Raw genomic sequence first — 18,761 nt, 5'->3', positions numbered from 1 at the left:
TTAAAGAAAATTTCAGATGAGTTTTTCTGCTGGAGAACGTGAGCATGAGACTAGCGAGTATGTTAGCACTCTCACCTACATTAAGCTCTACTGTTCAGCATAGAGTCACCTGAGGTGTTTGTCCACATGGTCTAAGCCAAGGGCAAGCTTAGTGTGGCAGGCAGGGCTCATGAGCAGACAGCCCGGCACTGTGGCACACTGGGAGATGGGACTGGGGTTCTGGGTAGAAACAACTGCACTCTATGAAGTGTGCCAAACAGTCCATTGGGCAGCATCCCTATGTGTACAGAAGCAGGTCAAAGGCTCCAAGAAGCCCAGTTATAAGGAGACTCAATTAACACGGTATAAACTTAAATCTAGGAGTTCCCCAAAAAAATCAGTTTATAGCACATGTATAAAGTTTAAACAAGCTGTTGTTCTTTAAGCAAGCTATTACAAAGCCCAACCAGCTTAGGGAACTGATGATAGTAAAACTGAAACTGGAAAATGTTCTTGGTAAAAAAATAAAAACCTTTTTCAGAAGTATAGTTACTGCAAGTCACTTTCCAACTAGTGTTTTACTTTATTTTTTAAATTTTTATTTATTTTTTATTTTTGGTACCCGGGATTGAACTAGGGACCTTGCACTTGCAAGGCAGGTGGTGACACCACTAAGCTAAATCCCCAGCCCTCCAAGGAGTGTTTTAAAAAGCCCTTAGCATAAGTGATGCTATAAAAGGTAAGGATATTTACATGTTAAAAATCAACCTAAGCACATTCAGTTCTACAAAAAATGAACATACTTAGAAAATGGCTGGGAACAATGAGCATTTGCGATGCACCTAATCTTCAAAACATGCTGTCACAGTACTAGCTCGTTTTCTGAGGAAATGGAAAGGAAAGGGAAGGGAAGGGAAGGATAAAGGAAGGGAAGGCAAGGCAAGGCAGGATATACCATCACTACGTGTAGTGTTGGGAAATGAACTCCAGTCTGTGTGACTTTGAAGGCAGTAAATTTAGAGGTTTCAGATGAATGCATAATACCTTTAAGAAGCAGATAAGCAAGAGAAAACTACACCTGAAAAATTAAGAGTGTAACCTGAAAACTTTCTTTAAAAAAGACTGGGAAGTCTGCAGGCCCATCTTTAATAGATGGAGACTACATTTCCTAAAGCAGGATGTGGGAAGAGATACAGAATCACAGAATTCCGGCAGTCCCCCTAAGTGAGCCCAAGAGCATTTTAAAAATAATTCAAAAGTGCCAGAGAGTCAAACAATTCTTACTAGTAAATATAAAAACTTCCAGGAGTCATAAGTACTGCAAACTATTAATTTATGAAAATAAAACATTCATGGATATAAAAAAGATCAAGATTCACTCTCATTGATGTCCTTATCTGGATCCTGCTCAGCAGCCTCCTTTTCCTGCTGCTGTTTCTTCCAGAGTTTGGCCATGGCCAGCAGCTTGAGGTTGGGCTGGTTGGCAGCATCCTCAGGAAAGATGTAATCATAGTATTCTTCCCAGCCTGCGTCAGACTGCAGAGACAAAATGAAGGTAAGCAAACAATGGGCTCAAACACTCAGGTTTCAGAGTTCTGATTCAACTTGTCCTCATTTTACAAAACAAGAAAACCTCCTACTGAAGACCTCCCAACAAAGTTGGGCCTGAAAGACTAGGAGTGGCTGTAACTGGTGCTCACTGGGAGGGAAATGAAAACCGGTGAAAGCTAAGCACGGCTCCTTCATAGTCAACCAAGACAGTATCTCCAGTGCCATCTTGCAGTCTTATGTTTAACAGCTGAAAACTTCAAAGCTTTTTTTGTACCAGAGATCAAACTCGGGACCTTGTGCTTGCGAGGCAGGCACTGGAACCACTGAGCTAAATCCCCACCCCCAGAAAGTTTAAAGCTTTTTGTGGAGCATTTATTCAAGACCAGACCCTTAAATCTATGCATTATTGTCTTGATCTGCACTCATATCCTCACTTCCAAAAGTCTACCATTTGACTACCAATGTGACTTCCCAACACTCCCCTAATTGCCCTCACACACCAGTGCTCGCTTTGCATACAGAAACAGCCTTAGATAAGTTTTCTTCCAAGCCCAGTCCCTCTCATCCGCCTGTGTAAGCTGCTGTCATTTCATGTGAGAAAGCCTGTGATGATTTCCATCATCCTCCCTCCTGTTGCCTACAAAGCCACCTGTGCATTGGCTCCTGTCTGAGGGCAGAGTCTCATTTCCTACCACACTGACTTCCTGTTACTGCTATAGAAAAGGTACGAACTGCATGCCCCCTGCCCTCCAAGCATCACCAAGAAGCCTTTACCAACCCTTCCTGGCCATTCTGACTGTGTCCTCTGGTTATCTGCTTGAATCCTAAGGCTACAGAAGCCACTGGAAAGCACAGCTGTCAAAGTCAGAAGCCTTGAACTCCAAGGCTCAGCTCTTACCCCATCATCCGCCTGAACTTTTCGTCTCTTTTTGACTTTCTCTGGCATTAGTTTGTCCACTCTCTCTTTATCTGATGCGGTTCCAAATTCATCTTCAAAGCTTCGCCAGGATTCCAGCAGCATAAGCCTCTCTTCCTTTTCTTCACAGTTCCGCATGGTTTTGTTAGCTTCTTCATAGATTTGTCTGCATTTGGTGATGCTTCCTTCTTTCCCGGAAGACAATTCAAACTGAGCAAAACTGATCCATACCTTAGCAAAAATTATTATGGAAACAAATTAACCACAATGATATAACAATGATAATAATTTCTAGTTCATGACATCTAAAGAGAATATGTTGGTTTCTAGTTTTCCACAGAATGTAACACATTAAATAACGCTTCATTACTGAGTATTGAAACAATCTGCTTTTATATGCAGTTAGGTGCCTGTCAGCCTCAAGATCCTGGAAAGAATTTATCTTTTCTATCCTGTGACATCCAGGATATTCACACATAGTATAAGCAATGACCTAGGAAAGCATGACATCCCCAAGTCCTCCAAGACTTACTAATTCTTTTCAAAAGCAAGAAAAGTCATTTAAAATAAATTTTCTAGACACTTAAAATTCAGAAATACAGTATTTTTTTCAGTACTGCTGAGGAAGCAAAATCAAAGACTATCTACAAAGCATGGAATACCTTGACATGTTGTGTCCGCTGAAGCAGCTGTCGGTAAAGATTTCGTGTTCTTTCAGTTTCTTCCTGCTCAATTTCAAAATCAATGTATGATTTCCAAAGCACCTAAGAAAGATAACAGGTCAGCCCTACGATTGAGAAGGCAACATGTCCCATCTAAAACACAGCTTAACTACTATCTACATCCAGGGGAGTGAGGCTTATACTGAACAACAGCCTGCCAAAAACATGGCTAGAATTCTAGGAATAGGGAAGAGGGTCTTGGATTCAGTTTTAGGTTCTTTTGGAGTTTTTCAAATGTTCTACTCAGCCATATCTTTTTTTTTTTTTTGGTACCTGGGATCAAACTCAGGTCCTTGTGCTTGCAAGACAGGCGGCGGAACCACTGAGCCAAATCCCTGGCCCTTCAAATGTTCAACTCAAAAAAAAAAAGCTGAGAAATGTGACTCTCCCAGGTACATTCATGATCCTGCCATACACAATTAACTTCCAAGAACTAGGCTCAGATTAGCCAGTATGTATGTTCTTACCCCCCCCCCCCAGAAAATTTCTTGCTATTTGAGTTCAACTCAACAAGTGTTCACTGAACAGCAGCCTACCTCCAAGGTGCAGCCTCTTGGGGCACAAGGCTGAACGTGCTATGATCTGGACACCTGGTAGTGGGCTGTCTTGGGGACAGCTGAGGCCCATAGCTGGGGCCAACAGTACACGAAGCCCTGACTTGCTGTGGTCGGGGGCCTGAGCCATTCAATGCGAAGTCACAGTGTAAGATGCTAAGGCTGCGTGGGTTCTGGTTGCCTGTGAGATCAAAGTAGGTCCTAGCTGTGGTCTGGCGCCACCGTGTGGCTCAAGCCAAACCTCTGCTGGGTTAGGACTCCAGGACCCAGTAACAGTGATTCCAAGATCACCATGGCTTAGCCAAGCCTCTTGTGGGCCCAATCCTGGCAAAACTGTATGAGAAGAGAGGGGTGTGCAGTCCTCACCTCAACTCCCTGTTCTTCAGATGGGGTTGCTGTGCCAGGGCTTCTTTCCTATCCCTTTAGCTTTCTCAGAGGGAAAGAGGAAAGGAGTGAGCTAATCCCATTCCCTGTACTATCCCAATTCATCCTGGCTATATCCCTTAATATCCTATGAACAGAAAAATCCCAATACAACTGGAACAACTGTAGATTATATGAACATCTTTACACTAAAATGCACATTCAGATGGCTGTCTACAAGACTACGAGAAGTGGCTAAAACAAAATTAAGTTCCACCTAGATCCTCACCTCCGGCATGTCTAGACGTGGCTGGCTGATAGCCAATTCATAGATGGCCCGTGCTCTGTCAATATCACCAAGGATTGTCTCTAACTCGGCAAACTTAATCCAGGAGGTACAATTTTCAGGTCCAAATTCCAGGAACTTTTCATAAAGCTTCCGGCATCTGTCGAATTCTCGAAGCTGCAACTCCAATTCTATGTAACCTTTAAATAACTTGTTCTTTGGACATTTGCCTATGGCCGTCCCCTGGAAAATAAAATGGCCAGGCCACTGTGATGTCTTAGTGGGGTCAATGGGCACTGTCAGTGTCTGCATCCTAGGACAAAGCCTGTCCTCTGCTGAGTACACACCCTGCAGGGTGCCATTCTGGCTCCTGGGTTATCAATCACACTGTTGGCCTGGACAAAAGACCCCAGGAAACCTTTTTCATTCATGCAGCTGACAAGAAGGCCCAGGGGCACTGCTGTGTGTCTGGTGAGAGGCAATGCTCCAGATTTATTTCAACTTGCTAAGATTCCCTAGGAAACATGGATTTCACATGTGGAAAATCCCCCTTTAAATAAAAAGGTAACCAAAGAACAGATCTGACTTCCTGCCCAAGCCCAGGGTGAGAATGGCTTATGTGACGAAAACTGTATTTAAAGAGAGTATTTAACCCCACTCAAAATTGTTGAACAGTTATCAAAAGTGTGTCTCATACACCACCATTTTTGTACAAGATCATATTTGTCTGAGGACAGATCTCATAACTGAGAGTTGTAGACATTCCCAGGGCTGAGAGAACATTTATTTGCCCTGGATAACTGAAATGATTTAAGTATTGCCATCCAGTGTCTTTGCAAGGGCTACCTGTTTTCTAACATGTCCTTGGCTATGAAAATATAAATGTCTGTTGTTTTTTTTGAAACAGGGTCTCACTATGTAGCTCATGCTGACCTTGAAGTCACTAGGTAGCCCAGGTTGGCCTTGAACTCATGGTGATCCTCCTGCCTCAGCTTCTCGAATGCTGAGATTACAGGTGTGCACCACCACGCCTGGCTTGTCTGTTGTTTTTTAAGTAGGAATTACAAATTTGTAAGCACTAGGATTCTAATTTCCTTCTCATAGAATTTAATGAGGCATCTTGATCTTTACTTACCAAAGCTCGTCTGGCAAATGGTAAATTTTTCTGTCTTATTTCAAACTGTGCATAATATAACCACATTTTGGCAAATGTGAACTAGAAAACAAAAACACAAAGAGACTGATGTTACTGTATGTCCCAACACAGCAGCCTCACCTCAGACCAGGCCCTGTTTTATGGGCTGCCTTAGGCAGGCAGAACATCCTGCCTCTATGTAGGAAGGTACCTTGGGGACACTTCTAGAGCAGGAAACACATTTCCTTTCTCATGCTGGGAAACATGGTGGTGCTGACATCTCAACCATCCCAGAAAGGGCACACCTTCATCCATGCATGCAGGCACTCTGCTACCTGCAAACCTCGCCTTATGTGTCCACCCACACCATGCAGCGTGCCTTCCTCCTTCCATTCTGTCCATTCAACTTTCCCCACCTCCTCTGAATCTCTACAGGATCGTCTCTATTACATGCTATTTTCAGAGATAAGGAGCACATTTGTTCTTATGTTTTCCATGGTGCCAAGCATAGGGAAAGAGTCAATAAATATTTTCATTCACAAGTATCAAAAGGGAATTTTGGCTGGGTTGAGACTCAACACTTTCAAGCATACATACCTTTTTGTGTGGAATTAGTTCCAAAGTGGCTCGATAAACTTGTCTTGTCCTTTCAGGGTCCTTTATCAAAATAAGAAAATTTCACAAAATACTGAAGTCTGTTGCTAAGACTAATCTATTACTTACTAATTTTATGAATGCCAATAACAAAATGTATAGTCCCAACATTCAGTATCTTTGCTCAAGTTGCTACTGTCAAACCCTGATTCCATTTACAGTCACAAGTTTAAACCACCTTTGGCCATCAAACTTTGGTTTAAGAATCACCAACAATAAAGCCATCAAACTCTAAGTGCTTCTTAGCAGAAAGGCTTTTTGCCTGATAGAAACAAAGATGTTTTATAGCCTCAGATGAAGAAGAGGAGGTTGGTTAATCTTTTCCTGTCAACCAATTTCTGAAAATACCACTTAATTTTTTACAGAAAGCAAAAACACAGAATCTATTTGTGGTCCTTATTTGTGAGAACACCCAGGAAACTGTATGTAATTAAGGAAGGGTTGGTTCATTGATCCCTATCAAATTCCAGATGACATCTTGAGCCTCAAGGTTTAAACAACAAAATAAACCAAAAAAGCCCCACTTTTATCCAGAATAGGCAGAGAGTCTAAAATATCACAGAGAGAGGCCTATAAGAATTTACAACTCAATGTCTTTGCTTTTGGGGATTGTAACCAGCATCTGCTACCCTCCAGAAGGGAGCTGAGTCCAAGGGGAGCAGTGTCTCACCTTTGCTTCCAGCTCCTCATAGAGTGCATAGTTGATCCACAGGTAGATGTAGCGCTTCCAGTGCCGCTTCTCTGGGATGGGCGGGACGTTGGCAATCGCTCTCTCATAGACTTCACGCACAGTCTCAGCTTCGGCGTCACTTTCCACCAAGCGCAAGTAATCGAACCATGCATCGTAATTGTGTGGATTAGCCTGGAGACAAGCAGCTCATCAGTGAAATGAAATCAAGAGGTCCACTCCCAGCTATGTAAGCTAAAAGGAGGACCAGAGTCTCTTTCTAGTTAGTAATTTGTTCCCTAGATTTTACTCATAATCTCACTTTAAAAACACCATACTCCTCAGTGAAGCTCAGCTGGTCCCAGCACCCTGAAGGAAGCTCCCCACCTCCATCCCAGGCTCCTAGGGCAGTGAAGCTCAGCTGGGCACAGCACCTGGAAGGAAGCTCCCCCGCCTCCATCCCAGGCTCCTAGGGCCAAGAAGGTGAGCCAGTCCCAGCACCTGGAAGGAAGCTCCCCTGCTGCCATCCCAGGCTCCTAGGGCCAAGAAGGTGAGCCGGTCCCAGCACCCGGAAGGAAGTTCCCCGCCTCCATCCCAGGCTCCTAGGGCAGTGAAGCTCAGCCTGTTCCAGCACCCGGAAGGAAGCTCCTCCACCGCCATCCCAAGCTTCTAGGGCAGAGAAGCTGAGCTGGTCCCAGCACCCAGAAGGAAGCTCCTCCTCTGCCATCCCAAGCTCCTAGGGCAAAGAAGGTGACCCACGTGGGCACCAGAAGCAGCTCCCCCCCCCCCCCCGTGGAAATGAGAAGACACATAAACAAGCCTCAAAAACAGACTTCCAGATCACCTCCAGAAAACCCAAAGGGAAACAAGATGGAACACTCTGATACTCAACCACCTGGACTCTCTGAACTGGCAACAAAAGAGGATCTGGGAAAAATGAAATCAGAAATAATTACTCAGATAACAGCAAAGATTGTGCTCATGGTGCAAGACATGATTAATAAATCTAGAGAGGACACAGATAAAAAAATAGAGGATCTGAGGAACATGATGGATTCCCAACATAGGAAATAAATGGAATCCATAAAACAGATACAAACAGATTTCCAAGAGATTAAAAACGCCATTGAAAGTCTGCGCAGCAGAATGAACCAATGTGAGGATAGAATTTCACATATAGAAGATAAGATTGCAATTAGTGAGGAGGAAAAGAAAAATTGCTTTAAAATTGTGAGGGAACATGAGAAATCAATCCAGCAGCTGCTAGACCATGCAAAGAAGAATAACATAAGACTGATTGGAGTCAATGAAGAAACAGGAGAGAGTGCAGATGACATAAAAAAACTCTTCACAGAGGTGATGGCAGAAAACTTCCCAAGCAGGGGAAAAGAACTTGACATACAGATAGGTGAGGCATATAGGACTCCAGCTAGCCTTAATCAAAAAAAATCTACACATAGGCATATAGTAGTTAGGATTCCAGAAATCCAACAGAAGAATAAAATTCTACAAGCAGTGAGAGAAAAGAAACAAATCACATACAAAGGAAAGTCCATCAGAATCACAGCAGACTTCTCAATGCAAACCCTCAAGGCAAGAAGAGCTTGGAGTGATGTATTTAAAGCCCTAAAGGAAAACAGCCTCCAACCCAGATTGATGTACCCTGCAAAACTATCTTTCAAAATTGATGGAGAAATAAGATACTTTCATGATAAAGAGCACCTCAGGAACTTCATGAATACCAAACCGGCACTCCAAAAAATTTTAGACAATACCCTAGGAAAAGACAATGAGGATCACAACCCCAGGAAACCCAGCAGAATGAATCCATTCGGCCTGACAAATTAATTGCAAAGGGGGAGAATCCAACAAAAAGAAAAAGTCATGACAAGGCTTTTAAAACTTTTGACTTTATCTCCCTAATGAGTGTATAATTCAATCTTATTATTGTACTGATTAGTATTTTTCTAATTCTAGAGCTGCACACCATTCCTTGTGCTATACTGGCTATTTATCATCTTCTTATGTCTACATTTTAATTGGGTTGTCTGTTAATGACCTCTAAGAATTCTTTATATATTCTGCTCATAGGTTATATGCATTGTACATACGGTCTGTTTTAAGGACTACTTTTCATTTTAATGATGTCATTTAAAGTTCTAAATTTTGATGGAATCTCATTTATCAATTTTTTTTTCTTTTATACATCATGGTTTTTGTATCCTAGGTAGTTCTTGCCTACCCTGAATTCATAAATATTTTCCCTTATAATTTCTTCTTAAAGTTTTATACTTTTAGGCTTTCTTATTTAGGTTCATAGATCCCTTCAAGTTATTTTCATGTATGGAAAAAAAGGGTTGAGATTAATTTTTTATATACAGATACCAGGTGTCCTAGTGCCATTTGCTGAAGACACTATCTCTTCCTCGGCTCCTGAATCAAGTTTATATTCTATAAAATGCTAATGTTAAATAATCTTTCAAAACTCAGTGGACCATATATGTGTGGTTCTATTTCTAGATTCTCTGTTTTATTCAAATGATCTATATGTCTTTCCTTACACCAACACTGCCTTGATTACTGTAGCTTTAGAAGAAGTCTTAAAATTGGGTGCTAAATGTCTTCCAACACTGTTTTTGTTTTTGTTTTTGGCTTTTCTGGGTCCTTTGTACTCCTACATAACTTTTAAATTTCAATATCCAGTTCTTCATTTATAGCAAGTATACAAAGACCTGAATTTTTATATATACCTTGTGTTTTCTAATCCTGCTAAATTCAAGTACAAGTTCTAGGGGCTCCTAGAGATTTCTTAGTATTTTCTCTGTAGATGATCATTTCATCTACATATAAAGATTTTGCTTCTGCCGTGCCAATCCTATCCTAGTTGTGTCATTTTATTGCCAGACTATTTTGGTTTAGACCTATGTTTCAAAGTCTAATGGACAGATGAAGAGTAGGCATATATGCCCTTGTTCCGCACTTTAGGGAGAAAGCATTGTATTGTCTCCATTTATAGAAGGAGTTTTTGTTGGAAGTATGGAGTACATGTCTTTGATCTGTTGAGAAGGTTCTGTTCTACTTCTAGTCTCCTGATAGCTTTTACCATGAACAACTGTAGAATTTAGTCCAATACTCTTTCTCCAACTAGTGACAGGATCATATGGCTTTCTCCTTTCCTCTATTAAAATGATGACTTTTGGGGGTGGATCTTCCAATGCTGAACCAACACTGCCATCCCTATAACAAAACCACTTTCTACATACTGCCAGATCTGACTTCTAAGAGTTTGTTTTGTTAAACAAATTTCTATCTATGTTCATACCTTTTTCTTCTATTATCTTTATCCAGTTTTAGGATTAGCACAATGTTGATTTCCTAAAATGAGGGAAGAAGTGTTCCTTCTTTTTTCTGCTTTAAATGTTTGATATAATTTATCAGTTAAAATGTTTATGAGCCTGCTGTTGTCATATAGGTAGGTTTTCAAGCTAGGAATATACTTTCTTTAATAGATGCTATTCAAATTTTATATTTCCTCCAGAGTTAGTTTCATTAATTTGTCTTCTAAGTTACTTCTTAGAAGTTGTCAAATTTATTTCAAAACAGATTTTTGTAATATGCTTTCTATATCCTTTTAAATTCTGTAAAATCTGTGGTAATGCCTCCTAGATCTTAATATTGTAATTTTAAAAATGTATAACTGATATTGTGTAACAGGAAGAAAAGGTCTAAAAGAGCAGGGGAATTGGGAGGGGTAGGGAAAGGGAAAAAAGGGAAAGGAAAAAATATGAGAAGAGGAAAAAAATGGACACAAGGTCTTTGCAAATAGGGAAGGGTGGAGGGGGTGAAGGGAGGGCAAGGGAAGGGGAAAAAAAATAAGAACCAAGAGACTCATGTAATGGTACAAGATCCCAATGATGAATGTAACTGTATTTTATACCTAAAATGTACCAATAAAGTTAATAGGGAAAAAAAAACAAAAAACAAAAAAAACCCAAAAAACACCGTACTCCTGAGAGTATAAACAGAAAAGGAAAAGGAACACAGAGGGCAAGGCACTGGCTGGGAGTCCCTCAGCAAAGCCCCTCTTTCTAGAGCCATGACTCCTAAGATGACTACTCAATAACAAGACACCTATCTTAATACTAATGCATATTTATTTAAATGACATATGTTTATAATAAAATGACAGTGGAATTATACTATGCTCACAAATGTGAATCCTACTTTTCCAATTGGTAGTGATTTATCTTGACCATATCTCAGTCATTTACTACCTTATTTAGCACCAGCCTTAGTCCTGTGCTTAGAGATACCTAAATACAGATAAAGCTGGGAATGGGACCAGAGCTAGCATGCATGTCTCATTCTGCAGTTAGGCTGGAGGTCTGGAATCAATCCTGACTCCTCTGCCCCACCTTCTTCCAGAACTGACCTTAGATCCACATTGCTTTTCGATGGTGTGCAGTCAACAAGCACAATGAGTGGCAGAGCACATCCAAGTAGGGACCGGGCTGTGTGCCTTCTCCAGTACCTGGTCTGAAGGAGCTGCCAGTCTGCCGTTAACCTGGTGTTCCACCCGCCCTGGCTGTGGCCTGCAGGGATCTCTCAGCTCAATCCTGAGAGCCAGTCCTTTCCCCGGCACCCACCTTCACTTCCTCCTCATACTGGAACCTCCGCTTGCTCACGATGATGTCTTCAATGCCCCGCCTGTCGCCGAACTTCTTCTCAAAGATGGTGTAGTTTTTAAAGAGTTCTTGGGCCTCATGTTTTGGGATTCTATCCAGAGCGTACTTGTAGATGACTCGCACCCTTTCGAACTAAAAGCAGATATCACAGTTAGCATCCATGACACAATATGCTTGTTCTAGTCACAGCCTGGAGACTGTGCCATAAACATGACCTCTAGGTCAGATGCTGAGGCACTGACCTGAGACTTATCTGTCAGGAAGGACTGCACTATCTCTGAGCTCCTCACTCAATGCTGTCTGCTTAGAGCTGCCAGCTGGAGGTTTGGGGCAAAGCTCTTAGCAGGAGCTAGCGGGTATTCTTTTGCCCCACAGAGCCGGGGTCTTTCCAGGCTCCCTGGTCTGAGCAGGAGACACCAGTGGTCACACACAGGCTCATACCAAACCCAGGGTCCTCTCTGCTTCCACTGCTCTCTCCTCTCTTCACTCCTCCAACTCTTTTAACACAGCCCTATCCTCCCCACCCTCGCTGACCATTTTTATTTTACGAAAAACCAAAATTTCATAACCAAATAATAAGAGAATAACAAGTCATTACACTATCATTATCTTCAAAGCAGTTACTTAGTACAAGATATAAACCAAAAAGATTATGACAAAAAAGAAACAAACAGGTAATAAAAACTTTCTTTTCAACCAATTAGGATAAACTAGTACTATAAATGAAACAAGTTAGCATATATATTGAAATATTCTATGCTGGACCATTTCAATAGGCTCCCCCAGGCCTTGCCTGGTTCTACTTTTACGGCCTCCCCTGCCAACATATTGTCCAGGAGGCAGCCAGGGGCTCTCTAAAATATAAAGCATATGTAATCATACTCCCTCTCCAAAGTTTGAATGGTTAACTTTCAAACAAAGACAACAAAATTAGTTACACTGCACCACTCAGGTCCTAGCTGCACTTCTGCCACAGATGTATGCTGTTTTCTCTATGGAATTATGTTTCTATAAGGGTAAGTGAATAACAGAAAATGGAAAACAACTCATCGCACACCCAATGTCACCTTTTGAAGCGGTTTTGCAATGTCATCAAGTTCTTGAAGTACTTACTTCTTTCTGATTTTCTTCAAATCTGGCAAAAGCAACATAAAGGTGTTCATCCATGTGTTCATCTCCAAAGAATTCCACCGCTCTCTCGTATACTTTCCGGGCATGGGCAAAGTAAGCATGTTTCTCTTCGAAGCGGGCGTACTTGATCCAGTTTTTCACATCAGGGTGCACAAGGACAAAGCGCTCATAGATGGTGCGGGCCCGCTCCACCTCCTTGTACCTCAGCTCAAAGTTGATGTAGGAGTGCCAGGCCTGCTCCTCAGGCTGCCATTCCATCCAGCGCTCAAACACTTGCCGGGCTCCCGGCACATTGCCCAGCATCTCCTCCATGTACGTATACTTGTACCTGTAAGAGAGCCATCCGAAAACAGCAGTGAGGGTGACTTACGGGAAAAAAAGATCTTTGGAATCTCTAGACCTTCCTTTGTTAAATGGGAGGAAGATCAAAGTTTTATCTTGCCCAACCTTAAATCAAACATGTTTTCTTATTTAAACATAAACCTGAAAAATGATGCACCACTGAGGAAAAATGGGGATGTTTTCTTAAAAATTGCAGAGTTCAACAAGAAGTTTCTTATGCACAAAAGATTACAAAGTTTTAGCTTTGATTTCTTATTAAACATTAGGATTATGACTTAACAGACTATGAGACATTAAAAAGCATTTAGAGTATGTTTAAAGAAAAAATAGGATGTTAATTACACACAATGATGACAACTATGTAAATAAAATAAATATACAAAAGTGTGGAACTTTTCTAGTCTACAAATGCTGTTTTGTTAGATGAGGAACTTACCAGAATTGGTTGACTCTCGGCAGAGTTGTTATGGCCCGGTCCCAGATGTTTCGGGCGTGGTTGACTTGGCGGTTCTTCATTTCCATTTCTGCATATTTCAGCCACAGTGTGATATTTCGATAGTCTACATCTAAAGCACGCTCGTATATGGATCGAGCCCTTAAGAAGATTTGGAGGGTATGAGAAACAGTACATACAACATGTGTAGCAGTTAGTTCAAGCTACTGCATCTTACTGAGCATTTACCATAGCTGGGCTCTGGGGATAAAACATGAGCAGATAGGATATTCTCTGGTACCTTACAAAGTCTACAAGAATGACAGATGAGCATGTAACTATAATGCAACATGATAAAACATGATTGTCAGATCTACATGGGAAGCAGGGTGGAAGAAGCAATGTCTGGAGGAACAGTCTGAGGAGTAGGTGTCACCAGAGTTGTGAACTTGAGGAGAGTTCTGGCTGGCCAGGAGGCCCATGCTGGTGGGAAGGGTGCTACTCCACTGCATAGCACTGCCAAGTGTCACAGCAGGAGGAATGATGTGTTCAGGGAGCAGCAAGTTACACATGACAGCGGAGGCAGAGGAATGAAGGTGAATCCAGAAAGGCTGGATGACAGGAAGGGATGGGTTGCAATTTTTGTCTCACTGAGTGTTGGTTTTCAGCAGAGTACTTTTACTTTTGATATCTCAGTAATATAGAAAGCAGACAAATACAGCAGACTGCACGTTTCTCTATTTATAGTGTGTTGGCAAGACCCAGATCCCTCATTCCCTTGGATCAATATTTTAGTGCCTCTGAGGCCTCTCAGAGTAACCATGGGGTTCCATGGGACACAAGTTGACAACAGTCACCAAAGGCACACTCTGTAACTTGTGCCTTAACTTTTTCTACTTTTTAACCTGTTAATGTATGACATCTTTGCACATGAAATTACACTATCAGCAATAATCTCTGCTTTATTTTTGTGTTAATTTGTGACGTCCTTATATACAAAATTGTACTCTCAATAATTTTACCTTTGAATTTCCTTTAGACTTTCTTCCCATTGTGCGTACTTTATCCAGTTACTAATCACAGTCCTGTTTTTTCTTATGTTATCTTCAAAAGTCTGGGAGAAGGCAAGAAGGTTAAGTTAATGGGAAAATGACTACAAATGACACCACCCTTTGTCTATTGTAAACTTCGTACTAAGAAGGTATTCATTTTATTCTTATTTAAGAAAACTACATCCAGGCACCCTTGAGGAATAAGCAACTCACTGTGAGAGGTTACAATCACAAATAGCTTTTAAAGTCTTCCATGTAAATACAGAGAAAACTATTGCTATCAAGAATTAGCAGATTTGTTGCTATTTTCTCCTGTTGCTCATGACACCATATACTTTAGTATGTTCTTCAGAAGAAAACATTTTTGACTATTACTTTAAATCCTCTTAGTAATTCTTAGAATTTTATATGTTTCATTGAAAATAATAATTAAGCAGATACAACTGGATTAGTGGTTTAAAATAATCCGTACTCTAGAGGTCTAATCAAACCCCACAGGCTTCTCATGGTTCCTTCCAGATGGCAGCTCCTGAAGCACAGACAGAAATGCCCAGTGTAGCCCTGCCAGGTGGCCTATACCGCTCTTCCAAGTGTCAATGGTTCCATCTGTCAAATAGCCACCCATCTTAGTTCAACACCAAAAATCATGTCTCTGGCAGATTTAATTTCTTTTAAACAGACCACTCATGGTATATTTTAAACCAGTCAATGAAATGCAATAATCAATAATATTATTCAAGTGGTTACAAACACTAATCTCCTCATATGTTACAGACTCACACCAATTTGACAGACTGAAAGATACCATGCTGACTGACCTTCCTTTTCCTTAGCTTGTAATCGTTTAATTCTTCTTCATCTGTGATCTTCTGCTGAGGTGGAGGTGGCAGAAGCTCAAGTTCTCTTTCCTTGGCTTCTCTTAAGAGTTGCTCAGCAGTTATCTGTACTTCAGCTGGGGCTTTGTTTTTTACCTTTTAGGAAAGAAGACATTTCTATTTTTGGTAGAAGCTTTGTACAAGGTTTAAGAAACAAGCATACACTTTTTAGGATGTGAGCTTCTTAAGTATGATTACAAGATGCCTTTTTTGTATGACATATTCACATTTCTCCATGAGGCTAATTAAAATTTGTGTTTTCTATCTCATACATAGTATGCATTATAAATAGTTAAAAGTCTCAAGAGAAAAAGGTGACAAAAATAAAAAAGGAAATTTTCCCTTTTAGCCGAGCATAATAAACTCTATGGCTATCTAGGTAATTCTCACTACAGGCTTTGCTTTATCAAGATGTAAACAGCCTCGATTTACAGAATTCTTCAACTTATTTTAATCCTCCTAGTGGACAACTTGGTTGGGTTCTTCATAATACTTTAAGTCAACTGACTGATTGATTGATGTGGTCTCGGTCTCACTTTGTGGTGCAGGCTCACTAGCCCAGGCTGGCCTCAAACTCATGTTGATTCTCCTGCCTCAGCCTCCCAAGTGCTGGCATTATAGGCATGCACCACCATACCCAGTATTTTAAATCAATTTAAACTTATTCTGTTATCATTAGACTCTAAGTTTCTTGAGATCTCAGAGCTATGCTGTCCAACACAGTGGCTACAAGTCGTTTTGTGAGGCCAAAGTGGGATGGGCTGTAAGTGTAAAATACACACTGGCTTGTAAAAGTTAGTATACAAAAAAAGACCAAATTACCTCATTAAACTTTTTTATATTGATCACATGTTGAAATTATATTAGATATATTAGATTAAGTAAAATATATTATTAAAATTAATGTCACCTGATTTTGCTTTTTAAAATTTGGCTATGAGACAAGTTTAAATTACATTATGTAGCTGTCTTCCAATTTTTGTTGAACCAGTGGTGCCCAATAAAATTTTATGGAATCGAAAAGCCAGGTATGGTGGTGCAAGCATGGAGTCCCAGCTACCAGAGAGGCTAAGGCACGTGGATAATTAGAGCCCCCTGGGCAACATGGTGTGACCATATCTCGACCAAAAAAAGTAGTTATGGAATTGGCTTATAAGAAATATGACAATATCATGTGTGGAACAATGATAGCTTTTATTTAACGAGTGCTAAGTGTTTTATATACGAACCTGTGAAAGTCATCTAAACAAGATGCTTAAAGGTCAGGCTCGAGGGAGCTCTGAGCTGAAAGTAACAGACTGGAGGAAAAGTATCTGTAAAAGCTGAGGACCAGGCCTGCCACGTATTCAGTCCTTGGTCAGCATCAGGCAACGATGAAACCATCAAATAAACCCGCCGTTTAAGTAGCTCATATTATGCCATCTACTCTCAAACTCTCCACTATCTGCTGCACTAACTCCCATCCAGCCTTTACTTTCAGCTGAAATGTGATGTCCTCAGCGAGGCTGACCGAAGACCCCTCGCTCAGCCCTGAGCCCAGCTACACTGGCGAGGATGCAAGACACAGCAGTTTGAGTTTCCCTTGGGTACTGATAGATGCAAAGCTCCTCCTCCCTCGAAAGCAAGCTCCGCCCGCGAGTAGCGCTGTGCGGGGGCACGACCTCTGGAGATGACAGCATCCCTCAGGTCTCCCCCTTGGGCCCGGGGGAGCCTCCCGGAACAGCACTCCTCCGCCCGGGCATCCTCTCCTGGCCTCTGCCGTCCCCGCCGTCATCTACCTTGGCCACCTTGGGAATTCGCTGCTTCCCGGCCGCTGTGGAGGCCGCCATGTTGGCGGGGCCAACCTCAGGGGATCTACGCCCAAGCCAAACACCAAAAACTCGCTCCGAGTGCTCGCCGACTGCCGAAGTTAAAAACAAGGTGGGCCCGTAACCGGAAGCGGAACTTACCGCTGACCTCTGACATCACGCACGCACCGCGACGGAGGCGGTGCCGTTTCCGTGGTAACCAGGCCGGGCGTCCTTCCGGAGTTGGAGTGGAGTGAGGCCTTTGGAGAGGTGGGTCCGCGGCTCTTGCCGCGGGGCAATGTTACTGAAAACGAATTTCCCTGTTTTTAAGTTCACTGATAAGTATATAATAAATCCATTTTCTTTTGAGAGAAAGGAGAGAGAGAAAGACAGACTGAGAAACTGAGAGAGGTTAAAGTCCTGTTATGCCCTCCTATTCCAGTCAGCATTTCAGTGTCTTTGTAGAACTTTTCTCCACTGTTGCTGCCATTAAAGATTCTGCTCAGAAAGGATTGGGAAACCACATCACTAGTATGGAGCTTCTGAAAGCCTTAAATGGTTGTGTTCGTTTGAAGCAGAAGAAAAGGTGGAATACCTGGACAGAGCACTTGGACACGGAGATAGGAGCAAAAGCAGCTTTGTCAGTGTCTCAGCAAGGGATTTCTGTCGCCTTGAGAGCATCGAACAGAAGTTTATTTTCATTTTTATACTTTTATCTTTCTATGGAGCCTTTTTTCTTTTTCTTTTTTTTTTTGGTACCGGGGATCGAACTCCGGTCCTTGCGCTTGCGCAGCAGGCGGCGAAACCACTGAGCTAAATCCCCGGCCCAATGGAGCCTTTTCTTATTGGAGAGGAAACAGCAGCCAAGGATGCTCAAGGAAATAGCAGGCAAGGGTTACACAAGCAGACGAGCAGAAAGGGAGCAGGAAGTTCTGGCAGGACTTTTCAAGACCCTTATGGTCTGGAGAATTTACAACATAGCTGTAGTCATGACTACTGAGTGCCTTTTACAATGGGGTGGGGGTTTCCTATCAAGACTTTCCGTCACTGTGATGAAATACCTGAGGTATCAGCTTACCAGGAGGAAAGGTTTATTTTGGCTCACAGTTTCAAAGGTTTTGGTGCATGGCTGCGTGGCCCTATTGCTTTGGCCTGTGGCATCCCTGTATCTCCTGGTGGGAGTATATGACAGAGGAGGAGACCTGAAAGAGAGAGAGAGAGAGAGAGAGAGAGAGAGAGAGAGAGAGAGAGAGAGAGAGAGAGAGAGAGAGAGAGAAGGCCCAAGTTCCATTATCCCCTCAAGGGCAATCCCTGGTGACTCAGCTTCCTTCCAATACACCTGTCCTCCTAAAGGTTCTGACACCTCCCAGGAGTGCTGTAGGCAGATGACCAAGCACATGTGCTTCTGGGGGATACTTCCAGCCATACCAGTGGCTGAGCTGACCCCTCAGGGAGACTTTTCCTGCACTCATTTGGCCACAGACTTTTTTTTTTTTTGTACTGGGGATAGAACTCATGTCCTTGCGCTTGCACAGCAGGTGGCAGAACCACTGAGCTAAATCCCTGGCCCCCACAGAACTTTTTTTTGGTCTCCAAGTATCTCTCAAGATTGCTGTCCTCAGGGCTCCA

General features: G+C 42.1%; 2 protein-coding genes across 3 annotated transcripts in view; one reads left to right on the top strand and one right to left on the bottom strand.

The window, feature by feature from the left end:
- Window positions 1-1,295: 1,295 nt before the first annotated feature.
- On the bottom strand, window positions 1,296-17,291 carry Crnkl1 (crooked neck pre-mRNA splicing factor 1). Its single transcript, XM_004840894.4, has 13 exons — window positions 17,124-17,291; window positions 15,289-15,441; window positions 14,441-14,532; window positions 13,422-13,580; window positions 12,626-12,971; window positions 11,474-11,644; window positions 6,831-7,022; window positions 6,104-6,163; window positions 5,507-5,587; window positions 4,375-4,614; window positions 3,109-3,210; window positions 2,429-2,677; window positions 1,296-1,515 (listed from the first exon to the last, which is right to left on the bottom strand). The coding sequence occupies exons 1-13, from the start codon at window positions 17,172-17,174 to the stop codon at window positions 1,348-1,350; spliced, it is 2,064 nt and encodes a 687-aa protein (XP_004840951.1). The 5' UTR covers window positions 17,175-17,291; the 3' UTR covers window positions 1,296-1,347.
- Cfap61 (cilia and flagella associated protein 61) overlaps window positions 17,249-18,761 on the top strand; it is a 274,915-nt gene continuing 273,402 nt past the window's right edge. Inside the window, exon 1 of one of the 2 annotated variants that reach the window (XM_087189031.1) lies at window positions 17,249-17,402. The gene's annotated coding sequence lies outside the window, so the exon portion shown is untranslated. The remainder of the gene's footprint in view (window positions 17,403-18,761) is intronic. The other variant, XM_004841158.3, reaches the window with a different exon arrangement.

Source organism: Heterocephalus glaber, unplaced genomic scaffold (genome assembly GCF_053883595.1).
Source record: "Heterocephalus glaber isolate CG9 unplaced genomic scaffold, H.glaber_assembly_v1.0 deba00001532, whole genome shotgun sequence".
Taxonomy (NCBI): Eukaryota; Metazoa; Chordata; class Mammalia; order Rodentia; family Bathyergidae; genus Heterocephalus; species Heterocephalus glaber.
Note: the sequence above shows the minus strand (reverse complement) of the source record. Positions and strands in the feature narration are given on the sequence as shown.